This window comes from Schistocerca cancellata, chromosome 11 (assembly GCF_023864275.1).
Source record: "Schistocerca cancellata isolate TAMUIC-IGC-003103 chromosome 11, iqSchCanc2.1, whole genome shotgun sequence".
NCBI lineage: Eukaryota > Metazoa > Arthropoda > Insecta > Orthoptera > Acrididae > Schistocerca > Schistocerca cancellata.
The window spans coordinates 89,294,595-89,314,967 of record NC_064636.1 but is presented as its reverse complement, the minus strand read 5'-3'; the positions used below and the strand labels follow the sequence as shown (position 1 = coordinate 89,314,967).

Genomic DNA, 20,373 nt, shown 5'->3' with positions numbered 1-20,373 from the left:
GATTTTTCCTTTGGAACTGCAACACTTATCACTACTTTGAAGGGTTAACATTTTATACAATAGCGTATAACTTCCTGGGGAAAAGGGGGGGGGGGGGGGGGGGGGGGGAGAAGATTTGGAAAGACTTTTGATGAAAGAAAAGGAAGGAGAGAAGTTTTGGAAAGACCTTTAATGTGCAGCAACATACATGCTGCATATTTTTGTATTATGAAAGTATAAATTCAAACAGCACCAAACACAACATGTTAGTTTCCAGGGCGTTGAAATCGAGATTGCGATGTCCTTTTGTAAGCCGGTCATATCTCATGCCACCTGATCTTGCCAGCCGATCACAGCACAGGACAAGTGTTATAGTCAGCCAATAGCAACATCACTGTTACATAGTGCGAACACACAAACAGGAAAAGTTAATGGTTTACATTAATATACGAGGGTCGGTCAAAAAGTAATGCCTCCCATTTTTTTTCTACTTAAAGAAATTAAGTTAAGTGAAAAATTTGAATTTGGCGCCATTCCTCAAACCTTCTTCTGCAATCCACTGCAGTAGTAACTTTCTGTGTCAACAGGTGGCAGCACAGCAGAAGTTTGTAAGATGGCCGACATCGATGTTCGTTTGAGACAGCGTTGTGTGATTGAATTCTTGAATGCAGAAGGTGAAACGCCCATACGCATTCATGAAAGACTGAAGAAGGTGTATGGTGTTGTGACAGTGGATGTCAGCACTGTTAGACGATGGGTTCGTCGTTGTAAGGAAGCTGAAGGGCAAACACCGTTGACTGACGAAAAGCGGAGCGGCAGGCCGCTGAGTGCAGTGACTCCACACAACATTCAGCAAGTTGATGACATCATTCGTGGTGACCGTCGGGTGACTGCAGATGAAGTGTGTCGCATTATTTCTCTTAGTAAAGGCAGTGTGATCACGATTATTAAACAATTGGGGTACTCAAAAGTTTGTGCACGGTGGGTTCAAAGAATGTTAACCGATCAGAATAAAGAGGCAAGGAAAACAATAGCCTCCCAACACTTGCAGCGCTTCCGTTTGGAGGGAGATGAGTTTCTGAAAAAAATTGTGACCAGGGACGAAACATGGGTGCATTTTTTTGAACCCGAATCAAAGAGGCAGTCAATGGAGTGGCGTCACACAAGCTCGCCGAGGAAGAAAAAATTCAAAACTGTGCGATCGGCAGGGAAAGTTATGGCAACAGTTTTCTGGGATACAGAGGGTGTGATTCTGGTTGATTTTTTGGAGCAGGGATGCACAATAAATTCTGTTCAATACGTCACAACCCTCAACAAACTTAAAGCACGTCTTCAGCGAGTTCGCCCAACAAAATCAATGGCAGATGTTCTTCTTTTGCATGACAATGCAAGACCACACACCAGTCGTCACACCTCTGACGAGATTGTCAAAATTGGATGGGAAGTTTTGCCTCATCCCCCATACAGCCCTGACCTGGCACCATCAGACTTCCATCTGTTCGGGCCACTAAAAGAAGCTCATCGTGGGATTCATTTTGAAGATGAGGAGGCCGTCAAAACATCTGGTTGATTTTTTGGAGCAGGGATGCACAATAAATTCTGTTCAATACGTCACAACCCTCAACAAACTTAAAGCACGTCTTCAGCGAGTTCGCCCAACAAAATCAATGGCAGATGTTCTTCTTTTGCATGACAATGCAAGACCACACACCAGTCGTCACACCTCTGACGAGATTGTCAAAATTGGATGGGAAGTTTTGCCTCATCCCCCATACAGCCCTGACCTGGCACCATCAGACTTCCATCTGTTCGGGCCACTAAAAGAAGCTCATCGTGGGATTCATTTTGAAGATGAGGAGGCCGTCAAAACATCCGTGCGTCAATGGCTTAGGAAGCAGAGCTGTGATTTTTACCGTGCTGGGATACATGCCCTTGTTCAAAGATGGACCAAAACTGTAGAGATGGGCGGAGATTACATTGAAAAATGACAAAATGATCCTCAATGTTGTGGTTTTCAACCTATGTAATTGCATTTAAATTTCCTGACAATTAAACGTAGAAAAAAAATAGGAGGCATTACTTTTTGACTGACCCTCGTACATAGTATAGCTACAAGAAAAGTTAAGCTTTCACATATAATATTGGTCTCTAAGATTAATAAGCTACGAGAGAAGCTCTTAAGCCTTCACATGTAATATTGATCTATTTTGCGTGTGTTATACTTTAAGAAACATCACACAAATGTGCCAGTAAATTTAAAATGAAGACATAAATGTCTGGTCTTTTGGGCTTGAAATTCTTGTAAGTGGCCTGTCCTCAAAGTGTTCAGTTTTAAATGCTCTGTGATTCAACAAATTCATCACACTTTCTCACACGTAACATAATTCATTTTGCGTAAAAAGAAATTTAATCTGAAAGTAACGCTTTTCGAACCACTGTTCACAATACTATCCTGAGACTGTTAGAAATAGATTCAATTTAGCAATTGGCAGAGAATGGCAGAAAACAGGCATTATTGCACGGGGGCAACTGCAGTGGTGTAGGAAGCCCGCATCTTTGTATTTATAAAGCACTAAGAGAGGTTACTTTACTCCATTAAAAGAAAAAGGACATTAGAGGATATTCTAAAAGCACCGGAATTTCGTAAACCATACTAAAATGCATGCTTTGGCTTGAAGTGCATGTTGGTTTTTTCCAGATTCACAATGAAGTAGGTCCCATCTGATATTAAGCTTTTCAGTGTGCTTTTCCGGGGTGTAAATTTTCTTGGAGTACCAGTACTGTACTATCTCATATTTGGTTCTTTATTATGGCATAATGCCATACATGGCAGAAGATGAAAATGTGGTGCACTTGAAATTCTGCGAACAGTTGGAACTAGCCAATACCGTGGAACGAAACACTTCATTTCAAATAAATTGATTGCCTCAGAGGAAAAATTAATAAAGCCAAATTTCTTTAGCAAATTGACAAAAATAACTTCATCGTTCTGCTAGGCGATTAATGCTTGACTGCTAATAATTTGTAAATAAAATAAAATCAGAAAACTGAAACTAATAATATATTTCTGCCCTCCGTAATTACGTGAATGTATTTTAATTCACTTGATAGCTCCCGGCCGCAGAAATCTGTTTTGTTTTCATTTGATGTGGGAGCCGTAAACAAAGAGGAAATAGTGAAATCACTTAACTTGCGTACGGGTCACGTGGAGACTAACCCCCTCCCCACTACACCTCAGACAAATTTGTGCATACACGAATCTGGCAGCTAGGGAGCGCGAGAAAAAATTTTCTCATTACCATCTAGCTGCTTGCTGCTTACTGCCAATACAACTAACAGCCACACATCAAGTAGCGGGAAGTGGGAGACGGTACTGCTCAGATGCGAGTCAACTGCACATGCGCATGAGCCCGCTGGCAACTGGTCAAATGAACCTAATGTAAACAGTTGTGCTGTCACACTCATAGAAAACAGTTTATTGCTACTAAGTATTACATAGTCTACGCCCTAAGGCCTTTGACATATTCTTGCTGTTTGCAGACGCTTGTGCGTGCATGGTGTTTTGTTGCTGTAAATGGCGCATTTCCTTTGCCACTAAAGTTTTATTTTTTTTCTCGTTTATATTTTATTGTTGCAGTATCATCTCCAGTAGCAGGATACAGTAACATTCTTTGCCAGAGAATCAATTCTTACCAGTCAAAATTACAAAAATTTAACTGAAAGCCAAAACAATGAAAAATTCCCAGGTTTTCCTGGTTTTCTCCTGGATGAAAAGATTCTCAAGTTTTTCCTGGATTTCCCGGTTGTCCCGGGTCGTATACACCACGTGCAATCGCCATCCCCGAATTTCTCTTCAACAGTGGGAAGCAAAAAGGTGCTTAAAACATCAATGTAGGCCTGTGCTGTGATAGCGCCACGCAAAACAATGGGTGCAAACCCCCTCCATGAAAAACACGACCACAGCACATCAATCCACCCTATCCACATTCCTCCAGAACTCCTTCTCTCCCTTTCGCTCCACCTGGTCCTACTCAACCCGACAAGCCACCTTCCTAGGTATTGACCTCCACCTCATTAATGGCTACAGCAGTACCTCCATCCATATAAAACCTACTAACCAGTAGCAATACCTCCACTTGGCAGCTGCCACCCTTTCCATGCCAAGAAGTTCCTTCGATACAGCTTATCCACCCGTGGCCGCCACATCTGTAGTGACAAGCGGACCCTCTTGAAATATTCTGAGAGTCTCACCGAGGCCTTTACAGATTGTAATTATCCTCCCAACCCTGTACAAAAACATACCTCCCGTGGCTTATCTTTCCGGTCCCAAAGTCTCATTGTCTGGCCACAGATGTGCATTCTCCTCGTATCTTAGTAGCATCCAAGACTGGAGCAACTGAATTACATTCTCCACCAAGGTTTCGACTACCTCTCATCATGCCCTGAAATGAGAAATTTCCTGCCCACAATCCAGAAATGTCCTGCCCACTATACTTCTCACCCCTTCCACAGTGGTATTTCACCATCACTGACCCTACACAATATACTCGTCCATCCCTACACAACCCTTGCTCCCAACCCCTTACCTCCTGACTCATACCCCTGTAACAGGGTGTATACGTGGACAAGGAAAAAAAAATTCCAAGATTTGTCCCGGTTAAAAATACACTTTCTCCTGGGTGAAAATACACTTTTTCCATGTTAAGTGACAGTATACTCTTATTCGGCACTGGAAAACTCATCAATCCTTTGAATGTTAATGGTTTTATATACCAGAGTAGAATTTCCGAGCACTTTAGAAAACGTAACTCGGGGGAAAAACACATTTTGGAAGACCTTCGATGTGCAGCAACATGTACGCTGCATATTTTCGTATTACGAAGGTATAAATTCGAATTCCACCAAACATTGCATGTCACTTTCCGAAGCATTGAAATCGAGATTGCGATGCGCTTTTGTAAGCCAGTCATAGTTCATGTCACGTGATCTCGCCAGCTGATGACAGCATTGGACACATGATGTAGTCAGCCAATAGCAACATCACTCTTAAGTTGCACGAACACACAAATAAGAAAAGTTAATGGTTCAAATTAATATATATACCATTCATCTATAATATTGGTCTTGAAGATTAATAAGCTGGAAGATAAGCTTGTTACACTTTAAGATACATCACACAAATGTGCCAGTAAAATTTTTAGTAATGACGTAAATTTCTGATCTTCTGGGCTCGAAATTATTCTAAATCGTCATCCTCAGAGAGTTTGTTTTTAAATGAGAGTGAAACGCTTTGTGATTTAAGAAATTCATTGTACATTCTCACACATAGCTCATCTTACGTAAAAGGAAATCTGCTTCGAATGTAACGCTTTTCAAATCACCATTCACCATATTTTCCCGCGACCTGTTAGAAATAGGTTCATTTCAGCAGTTGTAAGAGAGCGGCAGATAACAGGCGTCACCGTGCTTGCGCAGCTACGATGATGCAGGAAGCCCGTATGTTTATACGTGTAAAACATTAAAAGATCTTACATTATGTCCTAAAAGAAACAAGACATCAGACGATACTTCAAGAGCGTCAGAATTTCGTGAACCATACTAAAACGCATAATTCGGCTTAAAATACACATTTGTATGCAAATTTTCTTGGAATACCAGTACTGTATTGCCTCATGTTTGGTTCTTTATTATGGCATAGTGCCATACGTGCACTTGAAATGCAGCGAACAGTTGAAACTAGCCAATACTGTGAAATTAAACACTTCGTTTCAAATAAATTGACTGCCTCACCAGAAAAGATTAGTAAAAGCCAAATCTCTTTAGCAAACTGGCCAAAATAACTTCATTGTTCTGTAAGGCGATTAATGCTTCGACTGTCAGAAAGGTGGAAATAAAATCTAAAACTAATGACATATTTTAGCCTTCCGTAATTATGCGAACACATTTTAATTCATTTGATAGCTCCCAGCCACAAAAATCCGTTTTGTTATCATTTAACGTGAGAGCAATAAACGAAGAGGAAACAACAAAATCACTAAACGTAAACACAGGTCACGTGGAGACGACCCACCTCCCCACCATAACACAGACTGCTCTGTGCATCAGCCACAGACTTACTAATTTCGAAACCGGGGCAATAGTAAGTAGTGGCGCCCAGCCACACTTCTGTAACCAGAAGCAGGAGAAGGTACTACTCATATGCGACTCACCTGCGCACGTGGAAGAGTCCGCCCGCAACTGCTCAAACGAATCTAATTTAAACAGTTGTCACGCCATGCTCATCAGAGGCAATCTGTTGTTACAAAGCATTGCATAGTATTCCTAAAGCCTTTGACACACCTTGACGTTGGCAGACACTAGTATGAGCACTGTTTTGTTGTTGTATACGGCGCATTTCCTTTCCAACTTAAGTTTTATTTTCTTTCTTTTTTTTCTCCTGTTCATGTTTTGTTGCTGCAGTATTATTCTGCAGTAGCGGGATACAGTAATATCTTTCGTCATAGTATTGGTTCTTACCAGTCAAAATCACAAAAATTTAACTGAAAACTAAACCAATGAAAAATTCCCGGAATTCTAAACAATTCCTGGGTTTTTCTGGGTTTTCTCCCGGATGAAAAAATTCCCGGGTTTTTCCCGCATCTCCCGGTTGTCCCGGGTCGTATACACCCTGTGTAATAGACCTAGATACAAGACCTGTCCCATACACTCTCCCACCACCACCTAGTCCAGTATGGTCACAAGCGTCACCTGTCTTATCAAAGGCAGGGCTACCTGTGAAACCTGTCATGTGATCTACAAGCTAAGTTACAACCACTGTGCTGCATTCTACATGGGCTTGGCAACCAACAACTGTCTGTCCACATGAATGGGCACTAATATACTGGTAGAGTGACAAAATTGTTCGTATGTATATGGAATATACTGGGTGATCAAAAAGTCAGTATAAATTTGAAAATTTAACAAACCACAGAATAATGTAGATAGAGAGATAAAAACTGACACACATGCTTGGAATGACATGGGGTTTTATTAGAACAAAAAAAAAGTATTGCTAGACACGTGAAAGATCTCTCGCGCGCGTCGTTTGGTGATGATTGTGTGCTCAGCTGCCACTTTCGTCATGCTTGGCCTCCCAGGTCCCCAGACCTCAGTCCGTGCAATTATTGGCTTTGGGGTTACCTGAAGTCGCAAGCGTATTGTGATCGACCGACATCTCTAGGGATGCTGAAAAACGACATCCGACACCAATGCCTCACCATAACTCCGTACATTCTTTACAGTGCTGTTCACAACATTATTCCTCGACTACAGCTATTGTTGAGGAATGATGGTGGACATATTGAGCATTTCCTGTAAAGATCATCATCTTTGCTTTGTCTTACTATGTTATGCTAATTATTGCTATTCTGATCAGATGAAGCGCCATCAGTCGGACATTTTTTGAACGTTTGTATTTTTTTTGTTCTAATAAAACCCCATGTCATTCCAATCACGTGTGTCAATTTGTACCTCTCTATCTACATTATTCCATGATTTATTCTGTTTTCAAATTTATACTGACTTTTTGATCAGCCGGTACTTCATATCATGGTGAAAGAAACACCACGAGTGAGAGAGAAAGATGGGTTTCCAGGGAAATAAATTTGATTAGCGATTTAATTAATCGTGATGATGGTTTCAACCCCGTCAATATGTTGAATCCGGCAAAGGCAATAATTAGCACTGACAGACAACTATATTACCTCACTATTGTCAAGAATTTGTAACATAACATCCTCCACGGAGTATGTCACAGTAGTACATATCTCTGCTGTGTGGTACTTTTTTCACTACAATTTACCGTGTATAGAAGCACATCTGGCTTGCCCTAATGGCCCCAAGGTAGACAGAAGCACTTTGCCACAAGTCTTTACAGCCAGCTCCCAAGATAGTGGAAAAGTTTGCAGCAGAAATATTAACAGAAGTCGAAGTTTGGTTACAGCTCGTAATGTGACAACGTGCCGTCTAGTGAATACCAGGCATAGTCAAGGTGCAATGGTAGAGAAAGTGGACACTTATGCCATCTGTGGGCCAGAATCGAAGGCAAAGCACAAGTACTTCCACCTGGTGGCAGCTAAATTAAAGAATGCTATGCGTCTGGCTTGCGCTGCACTCTGACAGCAAAATAACAAAAGAATTAAACTAAATAATATTGTTACGTGTAGTAAAAATATAAATGTAATATTACTTTAATATATGAAAATGACTGTAATTGACTATGGACCTTGCCGTTGGTGGGGAGGCTTGCGTGCCTCAGTGATACAGATGGCCGTACCGTAGGTGCAACCACAACGGAGGGGTATCTGTTGAGAGGCCAGACAAACGCGTGGTTCCTGAAGAGGGGCAGCAGCCTTTTCAGTAGTTGCAGGGGCAACAGTCTGGATGATTGACTGATCTGGTCTTCTAACACTAACAAAAATAGCCTTGCTGTGCTGGTACAGCAAACGGTTGAAAGCAAGGGGAAACTACAGCCGTAATTTTTCCCGAGGGCATGCAGCTTTACTGTATGGTTAATGATGATGGCGTCCTCTTGGGTAAAATATTCCGGAGGTAAAAAAATAGTCCCCCATTCGGATCTCCGGGCGGGGACTACTCAGGAGGACGTCGTTATCAGGAGAATGAAAACTGGCGTTCTACGAATCGGAGCATGGAATGTCAGATCCCTTAACCGGGCAGGTAGGTTAGAAAATTTAAAAAGGGAAATGGATAGGTTAAAGTTAGATATAGTGGGAATTAGTGAAGTTCGGTGGCAGGAGGAACAAGACTTTTGGTCAGGGAAATACAGGGTTATAAATACAAAGTCAAATAGGGGTAATGCAGGAGTAGGTTTAATAATGAATAAAAAAATAGGAATGCCGGTAAGCTACTACAAACAGCATAGTGGATGCATTATTGTGGTCAAGATAGACACGAAGCCAACGCCTACTACAGTAGTACAAGTTTATATGCCAACTAGCTCTGCATATGATGAAGAAATTGAAGAAATGTATGATGAAATAAAAGAAATTATTCAGATAGTGAAGGGAGACGAAAATTTAATAGTCATGGGTGACTGGAATTTGGTAGTAGGAAAAGGGAGAGAAGGAAACGTAGAAGAGAATATGTATTGGGGGTAAGAAATGAAAGAGGAAGCCGCCTGGTAGAATTTTGTGCAGAGCATAACTTAATCATAGCTAACACTTGGTTCAAGAATCATGAAAGAAGGTTGTATACATGGAAGAACCCTGGACATACTAAAAGGTATCAGATAGATTATATAATGGTAAGACAGAGATTTAGGAACCAGGTTTTAAATTGTAAGACGTTTCCAGGGGCAGAGAGCGTAAGGGAACAAATGGCAGGAATGGGGGAAAGAAATACAGTAGAAGAAGAATTGGTAGCTTTGAGGGATGAAGTAGTGAAGGCAGCAGAGGATCAAGTAGGTAAAAAGACGAGGGCTAGTAGAAATCCTTGGGTGACAGAAGAAATATTGAATTTAATTGATGAAAAGAGAAAATATAAAAATGCAGTAAATGAAGCAGGCAAAAAGGAATACAAACGTCTCAAAACGGGGATCGACAGGAAGTGCAAAATGGCTAAGCAGGGATGGCTAGAGGACAAATGTAGGGATGTAGAGGCTTATCTCACTAGGGGTAAGATAGATACTGCCTACAGGAAAATTAAAGAGACCTCTGGAGAAAAGAGAGTCACTTGTATGAATATCAAGAGCTCAAATGGAAACCCAGTTCTAAGCAAAGAAGGGAAAGCAGAAAGGTGGAAGGAGTATATAGAGAGTCTATACAAGGGTGATGTACTTGAGGACAATATTATGGAAATGGATGTAGATGTAGATGAAATGGGAGATATGATACTGCGTGAAGAGTTTGACAGAGCACTGAAAGATCTGAGTCGGAACAAGGCCCCGGGAGTAGACAACATTCCATTAGAACTACTGACGGCCTTAGGAGAGCCAGCCCTAACAACACTCTACCATCTGGTGAGCAGGATGTATGAGACAGGCGAAATACCCTCAGACTTCAAGAAGAATATAATAATTCCAATCCTGAAGAAAGCAGGTGTTGACAGATGTGAACATTACCGAACTATCATTTTAATAAGTCACAGCTGTAAAATACTAACACAAATTCTGTACAGACAAATGGAAAAACTGGTAGAAGCCGACCTAAGGGAAGATCAGTTTGGATTCTGTAGAAATGTTGGAACGCATGAGGCAATACTGACCCTATGACTTATCTTAGAAAATAGATTAAGGAAAGGCAAGCATATGTTACTAGCATTTGTAGATGTAGAGAAAGCTTTTGACAATGTTGACTGGAATACTCTCTTTCAAATTCTGAAGGTGGCAGGTGTAAAATACAGGGAGCGAAAGGCTATTCACAATTTCTACAGAAACCAGATGGCAGTTATAAGAGTCGAGGGGCATGAAAGGGAAGCAGTGGTTGGGAAGGGAGTGAGGCAGGGTTGTAGCCTCTCCCCGATGTTATTCAATCTGTATATTGAGCAAGCAGTGAAGGAAAGAAAAGAAAAATTCGGAGTAGGTATTAAAATCCATGGAGAAGAAATAAAAACTTTGAGGTTCGCCGATGACATTGTAATTCTGTCAGAGACAGCAAAGGACTTGGAAGAGCAGTTGAACGGAATGGATGGTGTCTTGAAGGGAGGATATAAGATGAACATCAAGAAAAGCAAAACGGGGATAATGGAATGTAGTCGAATTAAGTCGGGTGATGCTGAGGGAATTAGATTAGAAAATGAGACACTTAAAGTAGTAAAGGAGTTTTGCTATTTGGGGAGCAAAATAACTGATGATGGTCGAAGTAGAGAGGATATAAAATGTAGACTGGCAATGGCAAGGAAAGCATTTCTGAAGAAGAGAAATTTGTTAACATCGAGTATTGATTTAAGTGTTAGGAAGACGTTTCTGAAAGTATTTGTATGGAGTGTAGCAATGTATGGAAGTGAAACATGGACGATAAACAGTTTAGACAAGAAGAGAATAGAAGCTTTCGAAATGTGGTGCTACAGAAGAATGCTGAAGATTAGATGGGTAGATCACATAACTAATGAGGAGGTGTTGAATAGGATTGGGGAGAAGAGAAGTTTGTGGCACAACTTGACTAGAAGAAGGGATCGGTTGGTAGGACATGTTCTGAGGCATCAAGGGATCACCAATCTAGTATTGGAGGGCAGCGTGGAGGGTAGAAATTGTAGAGGGAGACCAAGAGATGAATACACCAAGCAGATTCTGAAGGATGTAGGTTGCAGTAGGTACTGGGAGATGAAGAAGCTTGCACAGGATAGAGTAGCATGGAGAGCTGCATCAAACCAGTCTCAGGACTGAAGACAACAACAACAACAAATGGTATGGTATGTTTAATTGTAAATAGAGAACTTGGTGTAATGTAAAATAATGTTTAGGAGTGGGGGGAAGCCGCGAGAATGAGAACAGTTTACAGGTTGGCACGTAATATTGGCAGTAGAAGTAAGATGGCGTAGCTCTGAGGCAGAACAAGTGTTAAGTGGCGTAAAAGTGACTGCCGGTGTGTGCTACGGTAACGTCGCTAACAGACCATTTAGAAGTGAGCTGAAAACAGATATGGACTTCGTTTATCGTATGGCTGCAAGCTAAATGGGCACTAAGGCTTGTAAGACGCGGTATTTCGACGGAGATGGGCTGTGAGCAGCAAAATAGTACGGTTTCCCGTTCTGGGGTACATGGCACTGCATGGTGCAATGCTGTGTTAATTGCGACGAGTTGCTCGTGCCAACGGCGAGGTGTGAAGGGACCAGTAGCTGCATCCAACGGCGTGTTGTGATCTCAATAATTGACGAGGTCCATTGGTGAGCTCACTTCGGTAGCAATGAACTACAAGTTATCTTACAAGAGTATTATTATGAACAGTCATTGTTATACAGACGCCATTACCAGTACATTTATATTTTGTAAATCAGTTTGTGTAATAGTCAAACCAAGTTCTCTACAGTGTGTAAAGTTTGGGGGCAATAATAATTTTGTGGTTTAAATTGCATTCTCTGAGTGTAATCAATTATTTAAAGGAAATAGCTCATTATTACCCCATATCCAGTGATTTCTACGTGCTGCCACATCAGTGAAAAGTTATGGTGCGAGAGTATCGGAGTAGCTATATTACAAGAGAAAATAGTCAGAATTAATGCTGAATTTACCGGCAGACACCGCTTCATGCAACGGATGGAAGATGCCAGGTACTGTGCCACCTTAATTACTATCCAGCTCAATGTGGTGGCTTTTCAGTACATTGCCATAGTAAAAATTACTCAGTTCTGTCCGAGCAACGTGATTCTCAAATAGTGTTTTCAGTAACTATATTGAGAAGCAGATCTATATTGTGCTTTAATTAAGCATGCAAGGAAATTGCTGCCACCACGGTACACATTGTGCCTTCAGCAATACAAGCTGAATATTAAATTCAGTAATTACACTTTGTGTAGTTTACATTAACGTAAAACAAGTTCAAGTGGTTATCATGTGTGTTTATGTATTGTGAAACGATTTCAGGCTGTGGTACTGTTTTAAATGAATAATGACATCCTGATATCAAACATACAGAATTAACTGCTCCCTGTCCAGTCACTTCAAAGAGATTATCAATGCTACTAATAATCAAATATAAACGTAAAAATTAGTTTGTTACATGCCATTATCATTATTTATTCCAAAAATTCCGTGTAGTAGTTGGATCACTATTAGGTGTCTATTCAAACCTATTACACGCGAGAGCAGCTTTCCGGAAGTCCGATGCCACACGGTGTAATAATAATATAATAAATTCGGGTAGTGGCATCGCAAGCTGAATCCTTACAATGTAATGGACCACGTCACGTAGTGCACTGTGAGAACATGTAAATTTGCTCACTCATTTGCTTTCTGTTTTCAAAGCATCAAATACCGATCAGTAACAAACATCTCAAACTGGAACTGAGACATTCACTGAATTAAGTTGAGACTTATAATTTTGAATGAGTATTGGAGGTGGAGGTGGAGAGGGAGTTTTTGCAACAGAGTGGGAGGGACGGGGGATGGTGCAGCAGCACTCACTTGCCCTTCTTCTGCACAGCAGCACGTCCGTCAAAGAACCCCCAGTAGAGCGACGCGGACGACGGTGCCGTTTCGCCCTCCTTCAGCTCGCTGACGATCTTCGGCAGCCGGACGAACGTGTCGTCGTCACACTTGAGCACGTACTGTGCCCCCGCCTTCTCGTCCGCCCACACGAGAGCCGTCAGCACCTGTCAAATGGGCACTGGCTGATTACACTTACTTGATTGAAACATAAAAGTTCATTTTTCATACGATTTTGAAGCTGGCTCGGATTGCGTGATTAACTATTACGTCATTAGGTATGGCCCAGATAAGTAATTTCACATTTTGAGCTCTGTAACATAATTTTCAACAATTTTGTGAGGAACATGTTTTGTCAATGTGTTCAAATCCTATTAGGGCTTTTCACTTACTATCAAGTAACAATAGAGATAGCAAAAATGCTGTACTATAATGTTCAAAACCTACAACAGCTGTTTATCATACTGTCAGCTTGCTACGTTATTGACTAACATAACAACATCTAGTTACCTTTCAATTACTGCACTTCATAAAATGAAACCAGATTCTGAATGTAAAAAAATTGTTTATTTTGGCTGCTGTATTATATATTGTACTCATACTGAATAGAATAGGGGAGAAGAGGAGTTTGTGGCACAACTTGACAAAAAGAAGGGACCGGTTGGCAGGGCATGTTCTGAGGCATCAAGGGATCACAAATTTAGGATTGGAGGGCAGCGTGGAGGGTGAAAATCGTAGAGGGAGACCAAGAGATGAAGACACTAAGCAGATTCAGAAGGATGTAGGTTGCAGTAAGTACTGGGAGATGAAGAAGCTTGCACAGGATAGAGTAGCGTGGAGAGCTGCATCAAACCAGTCTCAGGACTGAAGACCACAACAACAACAACTCATATTTGAAACAAGAAACATGGTAGGAATGCTTACGATAAAGTAGTTTCAGTATAATATACATTGTTTATTCATATCATTTCACTTTTTTTTCTAAAAACAAGACATATGTAATCGTTTTTGTATCATATTCCATGCATTTCAATTGCAACCACTGGATAACATTTTCTGTAGTAATCAGCAACTTCTGCAATTGTAATCAGCAAATTTGCTATACACAACAATACATCAATTTTGAATAGGAGTATATAAGATCCACAAGAAACTGTGTGAGAGACGCAGTACAACATAAGATCTTGAGCAGGACTCTGTGATGTAATAAACTGTACACCTAAAACAATAACTAACCTTTCACCTCATTTGAGAACCATAGTATTCTCTAATCTTATTTTGCTTAAGAAACTTACAGGAAACATCAACTGCAGTGAAGGATCGAAAGACAGACAATTTCTGATCAATGTTTATTATTCTGAATAAACTGGGTTACACCAACCAAATTTCAAGAAATACCCAGGCTTTATTTGTCCAGAATCAGAAAGAACACTTGGCGGCTTCCAGCAAACTTTACACATAATTTCAAATCTTTATGAAACTTTTTGTCAGTGACACCTTCCACATCACGATGAAAGTAAAATAGTTTATCATTTATTACAGTTTCACTGTTTACACAGTAAACCTATGGCATCAGGCTCAATGCTTTAATTTATTTCTTCTTTACTACTAACTGTATTAGCAACAAAATTTCCATATAGTGCCCACATATAGCACTGAATGCAGCTGCAAAATTATATCGCCGAATGACATAGCTCACGAGATGCAATGTTGCAAACATTGAAATATGTGAAATACTTGCTTTTGCTTAAAATGGAGAACAAATTACTCAGACTACAGTACCCTCCATAGGTGTGGAAACACCAAACAACAGCGCAAAATGGAAGTGATCTATGTGAGTTACTGGTTAGAATACAGAATAGTAAACTCAAATAACAATTAATAATGACACTTACAGTATTTTACAAATAATTATTGTACATATACATACCAGTATTGCTCATTTTTATATAAACTGACTTTATCTGTCTAAACAGTTCTACTAAACACACCAGGTAGCGCCAATAAACAGCATGACTGTGTAGAGGTATGTTGTTCACAGTTTTGTTCATCTGTAGTTATTTTTGTACGAAGGGAGGACACACTGCGAAAGGAGGTAGTACACACAGCAAAAGTAACTGAAAATGGCCACAAGATGTCAGATTCCTTACGATGTGTGAGTAAAGATAATCACTTTGCACCAAGAAGGCAATAGTGTCTGACAACCATCACAGAAATTGAAAATTTCCATTAGCAGAGTTGTCAAGACCGTACACCAGCAACGAGATAGATTCTCCTACGATGATCGTCCCCACTCAGGAGTACCCGGGAAAATATCAGAATGCCAGGAAAAGTACTTGGTAATGACCAGTAAATGTAGCAGATTCAAAAGTGTCCATAAATTGATTGCTGAACTAAACACAATGAGCATACACCAGTGGGTGAGTCAACAGTGAGACGACACGTGGCAGAAAACAAACCTCCAGTGTTATGTTAGCAGGAAGGAAAACATTTTTACATTCTGTTAATAAGAATAAAAGAGTAAATGGCTTCAATGGGCTACAGCACACCAACACTGGACATCCAAGGATTGGGAAGGAAACTTATTCACTGACGAATCCAAGTTCAAAACATTTGGAAGTAAACACCATTGATTCCTCAGTGTGTAATTCCAACTGTGATGGTATGGGGATCTTTTGGAGGGAATAAAGTTGGAGATTTGGTGAAAGTAGAAGGAAAAATGAACCAAAAGGTTTATCATGCTATTTCAACGGCATGCCAAGGCATGCGTCTGATTGGGAAAGGGTTTGTCTTGCAGCAAGGCAACGACCCAAAACATACATCCCCACCTGTGTCGGAACTATGTGAAGTCTCAAGAGGCTCAGAAAATTTTGAAAAACATGCAATGGCCACCCCAGTCCCCTGATTGTAACCCAATTGAGCTACTATGGTACGAGTTAGCCAGGGTAATCCAAAAACTGGGAATCTGTGAGGGACACACCTATGGGAAGTCCTGCAGCAAGAATGGAAACTAATTTCAACTGAGAGCCTGCCAAAACTGACCCATCACATGCCGAGAGTATGCAAGACAGTGACTGAAGAAATGTGTGGATATTCTGAGGAATGGAAATTGAATGGGGATCACTGTTATCAGTTGCAGTGGGATATAAGAGGAATCACTGGCAACCGGTACACATTTTCGCTAAGCCTTATAAACCTGGCTGGATGACGGATCCACTTTCTTCAGTGCGAATGCATAAATACACCCGACCTTCTGTGGGAATCTCTAAGTAGCGAACAGGAGTATAATGGACTGGGGCTGCGGATAGGTGGCACCCAATGGGAGTGTCGATCAGCCTTGAGGCGTACTGAGATAGTCCGTGCAGTTGCGATAATGCGGAGTTCCGGGTGGTGCACTGGTTACCACACCTGCCTAGAAAGCAGGAGATTCCAGGTTCGAATCCCGGCCCGGTACAGTTTCAAATAACATTCTGAGGAATCTAAAATATAATAGCTGCATTTACCTATGTATTGCTTGAGATTAATAAACATTTAAAAAACAATAAAATGCAGTTTTATAATGTATTTTGTTTCCAGTGTCCATAATTGCCTGGTGTTCCTAAACTTGTGGAGGGTAGTGTATATTCATCCATTGCTTCATAATGGGAGTACTTAGTAACTTCCAACAAACTTTAAGCACAATTTCAAGCCTTTTATAAACTATTCTCACTTATCTGCTTGATATCATGCATTTAACACATTCACTCATTTTTCAGTTGGTTTTGATCTTCTGTTGATTTTACTAGACACTAAACAACAGGTTTATATGCAAACAATGTAATAAGACTGCTTAGATTGCCTTCTAAATTGTTTACATAGACTAGGAATAGGAAGGAGCCTATAAAACTTCCTCGGCAGGAAATCACGAATCCAGTTACATAACTTCAATAATACTCCGTGGGCACACAATCTGATTAGAAGCCACTTGTGAGCAACAGTATCAGAAGCCTTCTGAGAATCTATAAATATGGAATCAGCTCAAGATCCCCTGTTTATTGCTGTCCTTACTTTATGTGAAAGAGAGGTTCACAAGAAAGATATTTTCTGGAACTGTGTTGACCCTGTGGCAATGCGTCATTTTCTTTGAAGTAATCCATAATTTTAAAACACAGCTGTTAGTGTTGTTGTTGAACTTTATAGAAATGATGCTCTGACTGTGTGCTGCACGATTTGTGTTGTCAGAAGTGTTAATGTCATGATTTGCCATTAGGCACCGGTACTGATTCTGGTATGATGACATAGGGTTGAAACACAGGCACCAGTGTGTACTGCAGTTCAGACAGTTAACATATGTCTGTTTATCAAAACAACAGCTAGAGTGCTGTTGCTCTTCATAAGTACAGATGCATTACAGGAATACGGAGAGTTCCTCTTTTTGCAAAGTGGGTTGAAGAACACAATTTAGAATTTCACATTAACAGGCGATTCGGGAACTGCTCCTGATTGAGACTGATGCCCAATTGTACTACAAACTGTTGAAGAAGTTACCGTTACCACAGCTGAGAATGCTGGATGCAATCTGCAATCTTCGAGCTGTGTCGCAACAACTGAACATTCCGTGGCTCGCCGTTCAAAAAGTACTGCAAACAATTGTGAAATGGTATCTCTTACGCGACTGCAGGCTACTGGAGATGCAGATGGTCATCACAGTACAAAGTCTGTACCCCTTCATGTAAACATTGCACACAAGTAACAAATATTACCATCTCATATGGAAATTACAAGGGTTGACTGAAAAGTAATGCCTCCACCTTCATAGCTCTTCAACAGTTGGCAGCATCGGTAAGCGGCAGGTACTGGCTTGTTCCGTAACCTCTTGTCTACAGCTCCAGTTGGCAGGAAGCCGTAGCATTGAACCGTTGTGTTGTTACAGTGTAAAGTATGGAACCCTGTGCAGACTATCAGTCAATGTGATTTAAGCAACATGCAGTCATTGAATTCTTGACAGCGGAAGGTGTTACCCCGAGGGAGTTTCATCAGAGAATGAAAGCAGTTTATGGTGATTGTGTTGATGTGAGTACTGTGTGTCATTGGGCGAGTAAGTTTAAAGATGTTGAGGCAGGAACATCTGACCTGCGTGACAAACAAAGAGTTGGATATCCTGTGACAGCAACCACCGAGTTTCACAAGCAGAATGTTGGCAGATTGATTCAGCACGATTGTCGTATCCCTCAGAGAGAAATTGCAAGCACAATCGGCATTTCACAAGAACGTGTGGGTCACATTATTCCTTTGCTTGGCTATCGGAAGATCTGTGCACGATGGGTAGCCTGGGTGCTGACTACCGAAGTGAAAGTGCACAGACTTGAAATTTGTCAGGAACTCCTCTCCCATTATGAGAATGAAGGTGACGCCTTTCTCCATTCAATTGTGGTAGGAGACGGAACGTGGACACACCATTACGACCCGGAGATGAACTGTCAGTCTATGGAATATCGATACAAAGTCTCGCCACAGAAAAATAAATTCAAGATGCGGCCCTCAGCTGGAAAAATCGTGGCCACGGTGTTCTGGGACGCAGATGGTGTTATCTGTGTCAATTTCCTTGATCATAGAACAACAATAAATTCAGAGCGTTACATCACAACGCTGCAAACTCTGAAATGATGGCTAACAAGGATCCGAAAAGAAAAGGGAAATGTTTTCCTGCAGCACGACAATGCCAGACCACACACTTCACGTGCCACGACAACAGAACTTTAGAGACTGAATGTCACCGCTGTACGGCATCCTCCATACTGTCCAGATTTAGCACCATCTGACTTCCAATAATCAAAGACGATCTGCAGGGACATCATTATGCTTCTGATGAAGACATTGAGAGAACTGTGAGACTGTGATTGCGGAAACAGAGTGTCGACTTCTTCCGTGACGGCTTCAGAAAACGTGTTCATCGTTGCCAGAAATGTATCCAGTTGACTGGTGATTATGTGGAAAAGTGAATATTGGTAATTAAACATCACATTCTAAGGATTATTTCTGCATTTGATTTATTAAAATATTCCCATCCAAACCCAATTAACGAAGGTGGAGGCATTACTTTTCATTCAACCCTAGTACCGTGTTTCTCTCAATGGTTTATTTGTTATTTCTCTTCCACGTGTCCTTACAAATGTTTCCATCAAGTTTCACTGTCCTACAATCACTCATTTTTCAGGAGCGGTGGGGGGTGGGGGTGGAAGTTCTTTCCAAATGGCGAAAGTTTACTTATCTACATATGACCAAGAATCCTGTATTATTATGCATACAAAATAACCAGCATATGCATATGAAATAAACACTTGTGACACGGGGTGGTGTACACACAAAAGGAATGATTAGGCACTGACACACACACTCCACAGTGAGCTGTCACTGGAGATGGGCACAATGGCCACTATTGTGGTTGTGAATACATACATTTAATAAGAGTGTTGGCTGAAAAATGTTATTTTTAAAAGACTGCAGCAGTGTGGACACAAGAAAATTGAAAATAATAATAGTGTTTAATATCGTTAAACTACGGGGTGTTCAAAAAGACTCTCCGCAGTGCCGTATCTACATCTACATCTACATCCATACTCCGCTAGCCACCTGACGGTGTGTGGCGGAGGGTACCTTCAGTACCTCTATCTGTTCTCCCTTCTATTCCAGTCTCGTATTGTTCGTGGAAAGAAGGATTGTCGGTATGCCTCTGTGTGGGCTCTAATCTCTCTGATTTTATCCTCATGGTCTCTTCGCGAGATATACGTAGGAGGGAGCAATATACTGATCAACTCTTCGGTGAAGGTATGTTCTCGAAACTTTGACAAAAGCCCGTACCGAGCTACTGAGCGTCTCTCCTGCAGAGTCTTCCACTGGAGTTTATCTATCATCTCCGTAACACTTTCGCGATTACTAAATGATCCTGTAACGAAGCGCGCTGCTCTCCGTTGGATCTTCTCTATCTCTTCTATCGACCCTATCTGGTACGGATCCCACACTGCTGAGCAGTATTCAAGCAGTGGGCGAACAAGCGTACTGTAACCTACTTCCTTTGTTTTCGGATTGCATTTCCTTAGGATTCTTCCAATGAATCTCAGTCTGGCATCTGCTTTACCGACAATCAACATTATATGATCATTTCATTTTAAATCACTCCTAATGCGTACTCCCAGATAATTTATGGTATTAACTGCTTCCAGTTGCTGACCTGCTATTTTGTAGCTAAATGATAAAGGATCTATCTTTCTGTGTAT

At 41.0% G+C, this 20,373-nt stretch overlaps 1 protein-coding gene across 1 annotated transcript in view; it reads right to left on the bottom strand.

The window, feature by feature from the left end:
- LOC126108111 (beta-1,3-galactosyltransferase 6-like) overlaps positions 1-20,373 on the bottom strand; it is an 86,491-nt gene that overhangs the window by 52,892 nt on the left and 13,226 nt on the right. The window contains exon 3 of the mRNA XM_049913344.1: positions 13,097-13,284. Coding sequence (XP_049769301.1) covers positions 13,097-13,284 — 188 coding nt within the window. The remainder of the gene's footprint in view (positions 1-13,096; positions 13,285-20,373) is intronic.